Here is an 11179-nt window from a genome sequence, read left to right on the forward strand (position 1 = left end):
GCACTGCCGGGGCCGCTCCTGCCCCGGGGCCGCCGGCAGGAGCGACGCCTGGGACCTGCCGACAGACCGGCCTTGCTTGGCCTGCTTCAGTAGATCGAAGGAGTGGCACCACGAAATAGCAAAATATTGCACCTGATTTAAAACACCAGAGGGAAGCCATAGAGTTGAAAGGAAAATGGTGTGCCAAAAGATAAAGAGCACGAAAGGGAAGACTAAAGAAAACATAGTGAATCTTAATCTTCACATTAATCTCAACTATATCAGAGGAAACATGACAGTGAAAAAACCTACTCAGTGTTTTGACATTAGAAGGGTTTGCCATCATTATTTTGCAAGTATGTTCAACTCTTAAAAAGCAGTCAGGTATTCCTTTGTCTAGTGCCATGAATTTAATAATGGGATTGGATTTGGTACAGCTATCCCTCAAATTCTCCACATAAAGGAAGCTGAGTACTTAGCCATGAGTCAGTAAAAGAAATCTTCCATTCTATCATTGTTCTGTAGTAAGCACTTAATAAAAGAAGTAATTTTGCAAATTGATGCTGATCCTTTAGCCATCTGTTAGAGAAACATATTATAATATTGGCTTCTTGGCTTTCCACAAATATTAAAGTGGAAGCTCTATGTATAGTGTAAAAGTAACCATGAAATACCAATATATATTTAATTTCTGCTATAAATTAAACTTAGAGAAGTGAAGTACCTGATATTACTCTTCCGGAAATTGAACTTACTCTTTGGTTCGGATCACATCCAATGAATGTATGATGAAGACCTCTGCTACTGACCGGAGGAGAAGGCGGACAGGAGCAGGGCACACGCAGGGCTCAGCAGGGACTAGTGCCCTTGTGGCTCTGGGCCTGTTCTGCAAACTCCCCACACTCTTCTGTCTCCCAGACAGAGAGAGAACCAGCACCTGGAGGAGACTGTGACCTTTCTGGACAGGGACTCACCGCTGACGGCTGCCATGAGTGACAGCAAGCAGGAGGGCCCTGGTGCCAGGGAGCCAGGTGAGGGCAAAGCCGCCCTCCCAGAGCCGGGCCCTGGGGCTCCTGTGGCAGGCGTTGTGTGGGGCCCAGAGCAGAGGCAGGGGGAGGCAGGAGCTGCTCAGCCATGCCGCGGCTGGGAGCCTCCTTCCTCCCCAAGTGGGGCCCAGCTGGGCCAGGGGGCAGCTCTTGGGACACCCGTGCCCACAATGGCCCCTGCTCTCCAAGGCCTCCAGCCCTGCCCATCAGCCAGGCAGGCAGGCAGGGACAGAGCAGCCCTTGGGGCCGATGCTGCTGCAGCCAAAGAGCCCCGCAGAGGTGCTCATGCCCGCTGCCATTGGCTCTGTGCCCTGCAGTGTGCATGCTGTGTCGCCGTGCAGAGGCTGACCCCTGTGCTTCCCCAAGCGCTGCCACCAGCTCCTGTGCTGCTGCTGATTCTCTGCCCAGCCCACCCACGGGCACTGCTGGAGCCCCACACCCACCACAGCCAACTGGGGTGTGACAGCTCTGCTGCTATGGGCACGGCTCTGGGCAAAGCACCCGCGTGTCCCTGGGCTGGGGGCAGTGCCCAGGTCGGGCTTGGCAGAGCCCGTCTGCTCCTGGAGAGCCGGGGCCAGTGCCCAGGTGTACCCTGGCCCGGCTCTGGGGCGCCTTTGACATTCCTGCTTGCCTTTAGAGCCGCCGGGGATGAGCCGGAGCTCAATGGCCCCGGCCTGGCTGGACAGTCAGGACTGGAGCCTTCCCGTGGCTCCCCAGCACCCAAGACCATCAGCTCCAGCTTGGAAACACTGCCGAACAGGATTTGCCAATTTTTTTTCCTCTTAGATCTTTGAAAGGATTTTGGTAGTAACATTGTTTGACCACTTCTTCAAGGAACAAACGTGGCACATTTCTATTCAGTAAAGAGTTTATTGGCTTCCTTGCATTTCTATTTGGTATCCCTATGCTTCCTTCAGCATTCCGGGAAATAATGAAAATCTACCGAATTCTTCAGAGAATTTTTTGAATCCACTATTAGGCGAAGTCTCTAAGTTCACTCCTTCTCTTAAATACATCCTTTACGTACAGTTAATTAGCTGCTCCTGTAACATACAAAGATGTAGTGGTTTACCTGACTGGACAACACAACATGATGTTATACACACTGGTACAGTAAATCACTTTTGTTCCTGGGGAGTTGCAAAGTTGCAGGCTCTTCTTGAGGTCCTGAATTAATTCTGCACGCCCATTCATACCCGCATTCCCTCCCCTTGCTCAGCTTTCACCTACAGTTCCCAGGGAACACATGTTACATACTCACCTCAAGCAATAATCTACATCGGTCTTCCCAACCCTTTTTCTTCACTGAACTCTACTGATCTACAAAATAACTTTGGGCCCTCTGTGCAAAAAGAAGAACCAATTAATAGGCTTAAACATTTTCGATTGTGCTGCTGCTTCTAACAATCATGGGCAACTCAGCAATAAAGTCAGGAGTCAATTCTTCTGATCCTTCCTGTTCTCTTGCCCCCCACCAGATGTTGTCTCCCAACAGAAATGTTCCCTCCTGCAGCCTGGTGTCTGCGGGACAATGAAAGGCAGCAGCAGTTTTCCTCAGCATGCTGCAGTCTAAATTGCAGTGAAATAGCTGCTGTTTCATTAGAAGCTCAGCACCAGGATCACACATCTTCCCCCAGAACTGGGGCCTGCTTAGGACTGAGCTCTCCACTTTAACACCCCCTGCAAATCAGACAGGCTGGAAGAGTGCTGGGCACGAACTGTATGAACACAGCAATACATTTCTGCAGCGTTATCGAATCAGTCTGGAGAAATGCACACCATTTAAGCGTGTCTTAAGACTATTCTACAAAACATATAACAAGCAATTGTTTTGCTGGCCTCTGCAATTTTTGGGGATGGGACTCCATATGTTTCCTTTGGTTGTTGTTTTTTTTGTTTCTAAATACAAAATCCCCTGGATTCAGAAGAGAAACCCCCAGATTCATTAGGACAAATCACCACAGGGACCTATGTGGGTGACAAGAACACAGAATTCTTAATGGTAACTCCAGAAAGACAGGAAAAAGTTAAAGGTGATAAAAATACCTGAAAGGATCCAAAATGTCTAGGTAAACTGTCAAGGGGCTAATGTTTTCGTAAGCTCTGCAAGTCTGGATTCCTATTAGGCAATTACCTGAAAGAGAAGAAAGACAGAAATCTGCTTGGTCTTTATTTTACCAAGATTCTCTCATGGGATTCTACAACAATTTTGAGCACAAGTAAGGATGCCAAAATTTGACTAGAAAACATTCATAACCAGGCAGCATTTTTATCCTCCTCATGGAATTCCAGGACGAATTTAAAAAATACAAGAGGTGGTGAAGAAATGCTGTCATACCTCTTAGGTGTTCATCATCTTTGGAGAAGAAGACAACTCTAGCACTTTCTGTGCGTGGTAAAGAAACGAACCTAGACAAGTACAAAGGGATTTTAGCATCCAAAATTGTACTATCAAATTCCATGAACGCAGGTAAAAACTGTAGTGCTTCAGAGAAATGGTATACATTGAAAAGCTTTATTCCCTAGTAACCAAATAGAGCCTTCTAGAAAAAAAAATAAAACTCTTCTTAAAATAAAACTGACTGTGTCTTTGGCTTCTGGCCAAACTCAGGTTGGAGTTGGTCAAACCAAAATGAGCCCGTTAATTTCTTGCGCTCAACGTCTCTCTTTTCATATTCAGCTTCACATCACATGGGCTGCTGGGAGTTTTGACTCTGGGCAGCACAAATGGTTTTCCAAGATAACTTTCATTGCTCAGAGGTGTGCAATCTCAGTTTCCCATTCCATGAGTGCTGCTATTAATATTCCCACAGCATCTAACTACTACAGCCAAGTAGACAGCAAATAGAAACGGAACTTGCATTTCTTGGTCCGTTTCAGTGTCTCACGTCTCAGGCTCATCATCACCCTCAGAAGTGCCGTCTTGGAAACGTGAATCCTCTTGCCATGTGACTTTTACCGGCTTTATTGTTCCAAGTCTGCAAGACTCTGCAATAACAGCACCGAAAAAGAAACAAAGCCATATCCAGATTATTCCTCCACTTGTCAGGAAGAATTCCTCCTTTCAAGACAAATACTTACTGTGGAGAAGACAGATGTAGGAAGGACAGAATCTGCTTCTGCCAGATTTTCTGAGCAACATCTCTGCTCCAGGATTTTCCACTCTGTTCTCGGGATCTCTGCTGTATTCTTATGAATTTATCATTGCATTCAGAAGACACCGAATACCTTCCGAATTCAGCACAAGTGTGGGGGGCTTGTTGCTTTGTGTTGTTGCGTTGTTTTTTTTAAATATTTTGGATAACTTCACATGGTTTCTTTTCTCTCCTACGGGACTGTGACTTGATTTAATGTTGTTTCATCCTCTTTCATAAGGCCTCATTTTATCTACGGTTGGAACATCCCAACCATCATGTGTCGATCAGTTTCCTTCTTCTATAGGTCCAAGAAGAGAATTCAGTAGCAAAGAGAATGTTTGTGGATCTTGCAGTCAGCTCCAGGATTTTGCTCCTCCCTCTCCATTAACACACATTTACTTTAAAATCTTGTTGGGTTCTCTGAAACTTGATATGACTGGTGTGCCATCTTTCTCCCTGTTTGAGAGATTCAGGGCATGACAACAAGGTTTTTCACCACTCACCAAAAACCCCAATGCCTTCTCAAAGCATGCCTTTCAGAATTCCTGAGATGCAAGCATGAGTTACCTCTCATTCATGTACCACAGCCTTGGCAAGCAGAAATGAAGATCAAAATGCTTCTGCCTACTTACTGTCTTCTGCTGTGGAAAATCTCCTGCGTCCTGACCTTCTTTACACCACAATGCTCTACAGTGCCTGCCAGAAGCTCTTCCTTAGAAATGGCACTGTGAGAAGGGTCCTGCTGTTATCTTCTTTGATGCCCAGCTCCTCTGTGTCTCCAAAGAAGGAAAACTTGAACGCGCTCGACTCCTGAGATGCGTTGTTCTCGGGCAAAGGTCCCAAATGGTCACCTGGGGGCAGGGTCCTGTGCATCCTCTTTGTCCCAGGGTATTTCCACAATCTTTTCTGTTTTGTTCTTTGAAGCTCCAAACAAGTCTTTTAAATCAGCAGCAATACAGTAATGGATTTCTTCAGACACTTGAGGCAGTGTCTCACTCTCTTCTTTCTTCTTTCTTTTGGCTTTACTGAAATGAGATTGTTCAAGGATAGCAAAACAGCGCACGTCCTTTCCAAAGACAGCTTCCCTAGGAGCCACCTTGCTCTGAATGTGTCCCTAACCGTATGCAAGTCCATTAAGGAGAAGTTCGCTTTCAAGAGTGAGCAGTGGGGAAACATCTCAGCTTGGAGTCAAAAGGCCGGAACAAAAGTCCTTTTTCTTTAGCCGCATCATTTAAGTGACTTTTCACTTAATACACGGTAAGACAGAAATCAAGGGATTTAGCACAAGACTACTTTCCTGCCAGTAGAAATGTCAAGAGCTAATACAGTTTTCTCACAGACCTGCAAATCGTAAGGTCCCTGTACTGAATGTTCTCACCTTTACTTCCAGCAGCAAACAGGTACACTAGAAAGAAAAGATGAGGCTACGTGCTGCTGTTGGAGGTCCCAGTTGAGGCCCGACGCCTCTGGTGGGAGCGGTTGCTCCTGCGGGAACTCCCTAACGATGTCCTCATGCGCCTGGGCCTCTCAGCACTTGCTGCTCTCCTCGTGCTCCTGTCCTGGCGACTCCTGGACCGGAGAGGTTGATTTGAGGCCCGGCGCTGCAGGCGGGAGCGGCTGCGTCTGGGGGATGTCCCTGACAGAGTCTCCCTTTGCCTGGGCCTCTCAGTCCTTGGTCTTGCCCTGCTGCTTCTGTCCTGGAAACTCCTGGACCGGAGAGGTTGATTCGAGGCCTGGTGCTGCAGGCGGGAGCGGCTGCGTCTGCGGGATGTCCCTGACGGAGTATCCCTTTGCCTGGGCCTCTCAGTTCTTGGTCTTGTCCTCTGGCTGCTGTCACGGCGGCGACTCCTGGACCGGACAGGTGGACTTAGGGCCCGACGTTGCTGGCGGGAGCGGTTGCGTCTGTGGGAAGCCTGTGAAGGTGTCTCCCTACGCCTGGGCCTCTCAGTCCTTGGTCTTGTCCTGCTGCACCTGTGACAGCGACTCCTTGATCGGACAGGTCCATCTGGGGCCCGACCTTGCTGGTGGGAGCGGGTGCGCCTGCGGCCGGGCCCAGCATGTCTGGAGTGGCCCCTGTCCTCAAGCTCAGGGGTGCTGCTGTACATTGACCTTGTTCTGCTGGGGCTGCTGGTGTCCAGCGAGGGAGATGGCAGAGACTGCTGCCGTGCTGTGCGTTGCTGGCTGCTGCGGCTGCTGGTCTCTGCGGATGAAGCCTGGGGATCCAGCCCCGATGGCACCGGGCCATGGGAGCTGGGGCTGATGGCCTCAGATTCTGTGGAGCCGTGAGCAGGCTCCAGTCCTGACTGATTGGTCGGGCTGGGGCCACTGAGCTCAGGCTCATCCCTGGAGGCTGTAAGGACAAACAGGAATGTCAAAGACCACCCAGGCCCACGGCAAGCCTGGCCAGAGCAGAACCCCAGCCCTTCAGGAGCAGACGGGCTCTGCCAAGCCCAGCCTGGGCACTGCCCCCAGCCCAGGGACACCGGGTGCTTTGCCTCATACCCGTTTCAAGACCAGCACAGCTGTCACACTCCCAGCTCTGTACGCTGTTTCTCAGGCCAGAGCAGCGCCTGTGGGTGCCCTCAGCAGCGCAGGAGGAGCACAGGAGCAGTTCCCAGGGCCTGGGGAAGCAAATGGGTTTATGGCACTGAGGACAAATTGATTGTCCGGCCAAGCTCTTCTAGTTCTTTTCTCTTTGAGCCCTTGAAGTGACACGGCTACCCTGCAGAGCCTCAGGTGCCGCTCCCCAACTTACCCCTCTTCCTCTGCCTCCTCCCTGCCTCCCGGGTAAAGGCAATCCCTGGCATTGCACCTGCTGTGCCTCTCTGTTAGATCCGCATAGGCATCGTTGTCCTCCCATGTTGGCTGTCTGATGGAGAAAGGAAAAGCTGATGAGTTTCTGCTGCCGTCCCCTCACAGAGGTACAGGTTGTCCCTGCTCTTCGTCCTGTACTTTTCCAAGGCGTGCGTGAACCTGAAGCCCAGACTGACGGGACAGGGCAGGGACAGGACTGGTGGGGCAGGGCCTGGCAGAGCACAGACCTTGCAGCTCCTGTCCTGTGAGGCAGGCAGAAGGACACCAACCTGAAGGGGATTCGGATCCCCAGGGTGAACATTTCAAGAGCAAACACTATCCGGTTTCTGCACAGGGGGCACCGGAAATATAAAAGACAAGCACGCATGGCCTGTCCCTGCAGGGCAAACAGAAGCAGGGTGAGCAAGGCCCTGGTGCTGCTGAGCACCTGCTGTGCCCTGGGGCTGAGGGGAGGGCTCCTACCTGGATGCAGTCCCTGTGGAACCAGGCCCTTTTGCACGCTGGGCACACCAGGGTTCTGAAAGTCTTTCTATCCTCCACTGGCTCCATGCAGATGAGACAATCGGTGCCCGGCTCCGGAGTCGCCTCCACGTTCTGCTTGGGACAGTGCTCAGGGCAGAAGGAGCTGGAGGAAAATGGATGGGCAAAGTGAGAAATGTTGGATCTTCTGCCAGGGGTGACCAGGAGTGGGGAGGAGGTACCTGTAATCTGGAATATACTGTGTGACGCAGCCGCCCTCCTTGGCACAAGGCAGATGGAACCATCTGTCACAGTCCTCCATGCAGCACATGATGATTGCCCCGCTCTGGCCACAGACGCAGCAGCGCTGGGAAGAGCCAAGCAGCCCCATCAGCAGCAGCTTCGGGGCCTCCCCAGGCAGCCCCAGCACTCCGGGCAGGGTGCAGGATGTGGCCGCTGCTGGGTCTCAGCCCACAGAGCCGTCTGGTGGAGGAGGGGGGCTCCTGTGTGAGAGCCTCTGTGCAGCTGCTGGGAGCCAGACTTTGTCCCACATCCGGCCAGAAGGGCAGGCCTTTCCTTCCAAGTGTCTGGGCTAAGCTCTGGCAAACCTCACTTGGCATAAATCTCCCTGCTTGCGTGGGACACTCACCTTTTGTGCTGCCCGCCGCACTGCAATTTGGATATCTCTAGGAAGAAATCCCATGAGTCCAACATGGTCGTTTTCTTGAGGAAAAAGTAGAGTGGCAAAGAACTGCAGCAGAGAGGAGGAGCAGATGAGGAGAGAGGGGCAGGAACTGCCCATTGCAATGGTGGAGGGAGCTTCCAGAGCCACTCACCAGGCAGAACACGTGGGCACAGAGTCCGCCCTTCTCCAGTTTGTCACCGCAGATGTCCGGATCAGCCTCTGCACGGCGACACAGCATGCACACTGCAGGGCACAGAGCCAATGGCAGCGGGCATGAGCACCTCTGCGGGGCTCTTTGGCTGCAGCAGCATCGGCCCCAAGGGCTGCTCTGTCCCTGCCTGCCTGCCTGGCTGATGGGCAGGGCTGGAGGCCTTGGAGAGCAGGGGCCATTGTGGGCACGGGTGTCCCAAGAGCTGCCCCCTGGCCCAGCTGGGCCCCACTTGGGGAGGAAGGAGGCTCCCAGCCGCGGCATGGCTGAGCAGCTCCTGCCTCCCCCTGCCTCTGCTCTGGGCCCCACACAACGCCTGCCACAGGAGCCCCTGGGCCCGGCTCTGGGAGGGCGGCTTTGCCCTCACCTGGCTCCCTGGCACCAGGGCCCTCCTGCTTGCTGTCGCACATGGCAGCCATCAGCGGTGAGTCCCTGTCCAGAAAGGTCACAGTCTCCTCCAGGTGCTGGTTCTCTCTCTGTCTGGGAGACAGAAGAGTGTGGGGAGTTTGCAGAACAGGCCCAGAGCCACGAGGGCACTAGTCCCTGCTGAGCCCTGCGTGAGCCCTGCTCCTGTCCGCCTTCTCCTCCCGTCGTCGCCTCGAGGAACACCGCAGTCCGCTCTGGCTGTTCCTCCGCTGATTCTGGGCAAGGGAGAGGCAGGGGAGCCTGCAGCACAGGCCCAGAGCCCCGAGCTGTGGGGCTCCGCTGGTCCCTGAGCAGCAGCGTCCCTGCCCTGCCTTCTCCTCCAGTGGTCAGGTCGCACTGACACGCGGCCTGAGCCCAGCCTTCCCTTTTGTGACCTTGCTTGCACGGGTCACAATGGCCACTCTGACATCAGCATCGTGCAGCCAAAATTGGGGCAGCCATGGCCTCAGGTCCCTGGCAACCACTTGAGGCGGCCCCCTTGGTAACTGCCCAGGTTCTGAGATGGGTGCGAAGGTTTGGCCAGGAGGGAACCCAGGCAGGGACTCCTGCAGCAACAGGGCCAAATGCCACGCCCTGGGGCAGCCATCGAGGCTGGTACTGTTGGCAGTAAGGTGCTGTTCAGGCACTGCCACTCCAGGGCTCCAGCCCCGGCCAAGGGAAATCTCTGCTCCTGCCCCTGGCAGGGGTCAGTCACACAGAGATTGTGCATTGAGTCAGGAGTGGAACTGAGGCCACACATGGACTCTAGGTCTCTTCACAAGGTTAATCGGAGTTTATTAGAAACCCATTATTTTATACACCGTTCTATTACAGGTGGACCTGATTAGTCATTTAATCAGCAACCCCTGACATCATTGGCTAATTCACAAGACACCCTTTGCTAAACATCTGATGAGAAAACAGCCGTTCAAAACACCAGCTGCAAGGTTGTTTTTAGTCTTTCTCTCAGGCATCTCAAAACTGTAGTACTTCGCTTGCCCAGTCACGGGGATCTTTTGTGCCGGCTAGCTTGTCCCCTTCAAGTGACTGGAGGGAACTACAAGTGTGGCTGCCCCCGGCTCGTCACTTAGAGCACCGGGTGGCAGTGATTGCCTCAGCGTGGGTGACGAAGGCACAGCAAAGCTACGAAGATCCAAAGCAAAGGAATAGGGAGCGGACACCTGTATGAGGTCTGCAGAGCTTTTATTCTCCCAAACCGGGACAGTGACAGATGCCTCTCTACCTTGGGTCTGACAGGGGATTATAAAGGGTGTGGGCGTGAGGGGGGTGAACACAGTGCAACCAATAGGAAGGGATTACATCAGTGCAGGGGCCAATGAGGAGAACCTAGGGAGGGGAAAGGTTTCCAGGGACCAATACTAACAAGAACAGGGATGACTGACATCAAACATTCTAGAAGAAAATGGGGACGGTTTCAGGGATTGACAGGGAGAGGGGGTGTACAACTTGGACTGACAGGGGTATTTTTAGGTACAGAGGGAGATTGACAACCCTGTGGCGGGAAAACTTTGTGGCAAGGAGGTGGGGAAAAACCTTCCTAGGGAGGAATAGGGGACACTTGGAACATACCAACAAGACCTGTCTAACAACTAATTTCTAACTTAATTACCAAAACCTTATAAATCCTTGTAAAACTGTCACACAACCACACAGCAACCCTTCGCACCATTGGCTAATTCACAAGACACCCTTTGCTAAACATCTGATGAGAAAACAGCCGTTCAAAACACCAGCTGGAAGGTTGTTTTTAGTCTTTCTCTCAGGCATCTCAAAACTCCCCACAACAACACCTGGGAAAGTTTATCTGGCTTCTCTTTCTCTGACTAAAGTGTTGCATCCACATGGATTCTCTTGCACTGGAGAAATTCAAAACCTGCTTCAGGTGAATTGACATTTTCCTCAAGACCTCTCTGGGGAAAACCAGGATGAAAGTGAAGGCACTGCTTTGTTACAGGGGCATTGCCATGCCCGAATCCTCAGTGAAGGAAGAAAATTAGCAATGGTGACACCGCTGTATAAACACAAAGCACATTTCAATGGTCAGCTGAAGTGCCCGGAGGAGACAGACATTAACCACCCTCACACTCATCCTCAGGACAGTTTTGTCTCCACATTTGACAGTTCTTCCTTTGAATGTTGTTTGGTTTATTACAACTCAGAAGCTTAAAATAACAGTGCCCAGTGTAGTTATTAGACCCCAAAACAGCCCTCTAACAATTGCCTTATGTATTTCTCACTGTCATGTCCCAAGACTTTTTATCTGAGGTCAGAACAAAAGAATTCCAGCCTCCTGCCCATGATAGAGATGGGGAGATTTTGAAAGGATATAAGGACAACCATTATCTGTTGGGAGGTTACTGATGAAGAACAGGAAGTTCAGGGGAGATGGAAAGAAGTCCAATTGCTTTTCTAGAATAGGAAGAAA

The 11179-nt window shown here is 51.6% G+C and overlaps 1 protein-coding gene across 1 annotated transcript; it reads right to left on the reverse strand.

The window, feature by feature from the left end:
- Window positions 1-4068: 4068 nt before the first annotated feature.
- LOC146766280 (E3 ubiquitin-protein ligase PHF7-like) lies at window positions 4069-8738 on the reverse strand. Its single transcript, XM_085590176.1, has 10 exons — window positions 8696-8738; window positions 8272-8363; window positions 8085-8186; window positions 7678-7802; window positions 7439-7601; window positions 7242-7352; window positions 6918-7027; window positions 6665-6783; window positions 6017-6512; window positions 4069-5869 (listed from the first exon to the last, which is right to left on the reverse strand). Exons 1-10 carry the CDS (start codon window positions 8736-8738, stop codon window positions 5587-5589), a joined length of 1644 nt encoding a protein of 547 aa, XP_085446302.1. The 3' UTR covers window positions 4069-5586.
- Window positions 8739-11179: the final 2441 nt, after the last annotated feature.

This window comes from Lonchura striata, chromosome 12 (genome assembly GCF_050655825.1).
Source record: "Lonchura striata isolate lonStrDom1 chromosome 12, ASM5065582v1, whole genome shotgun sequence".
Taxonomy (NCBI): Eukaryota; Metazoa; Chordata; class Aves; order Passeriformes; family Estrildidae; genus Lonchura; species Lonchura striata.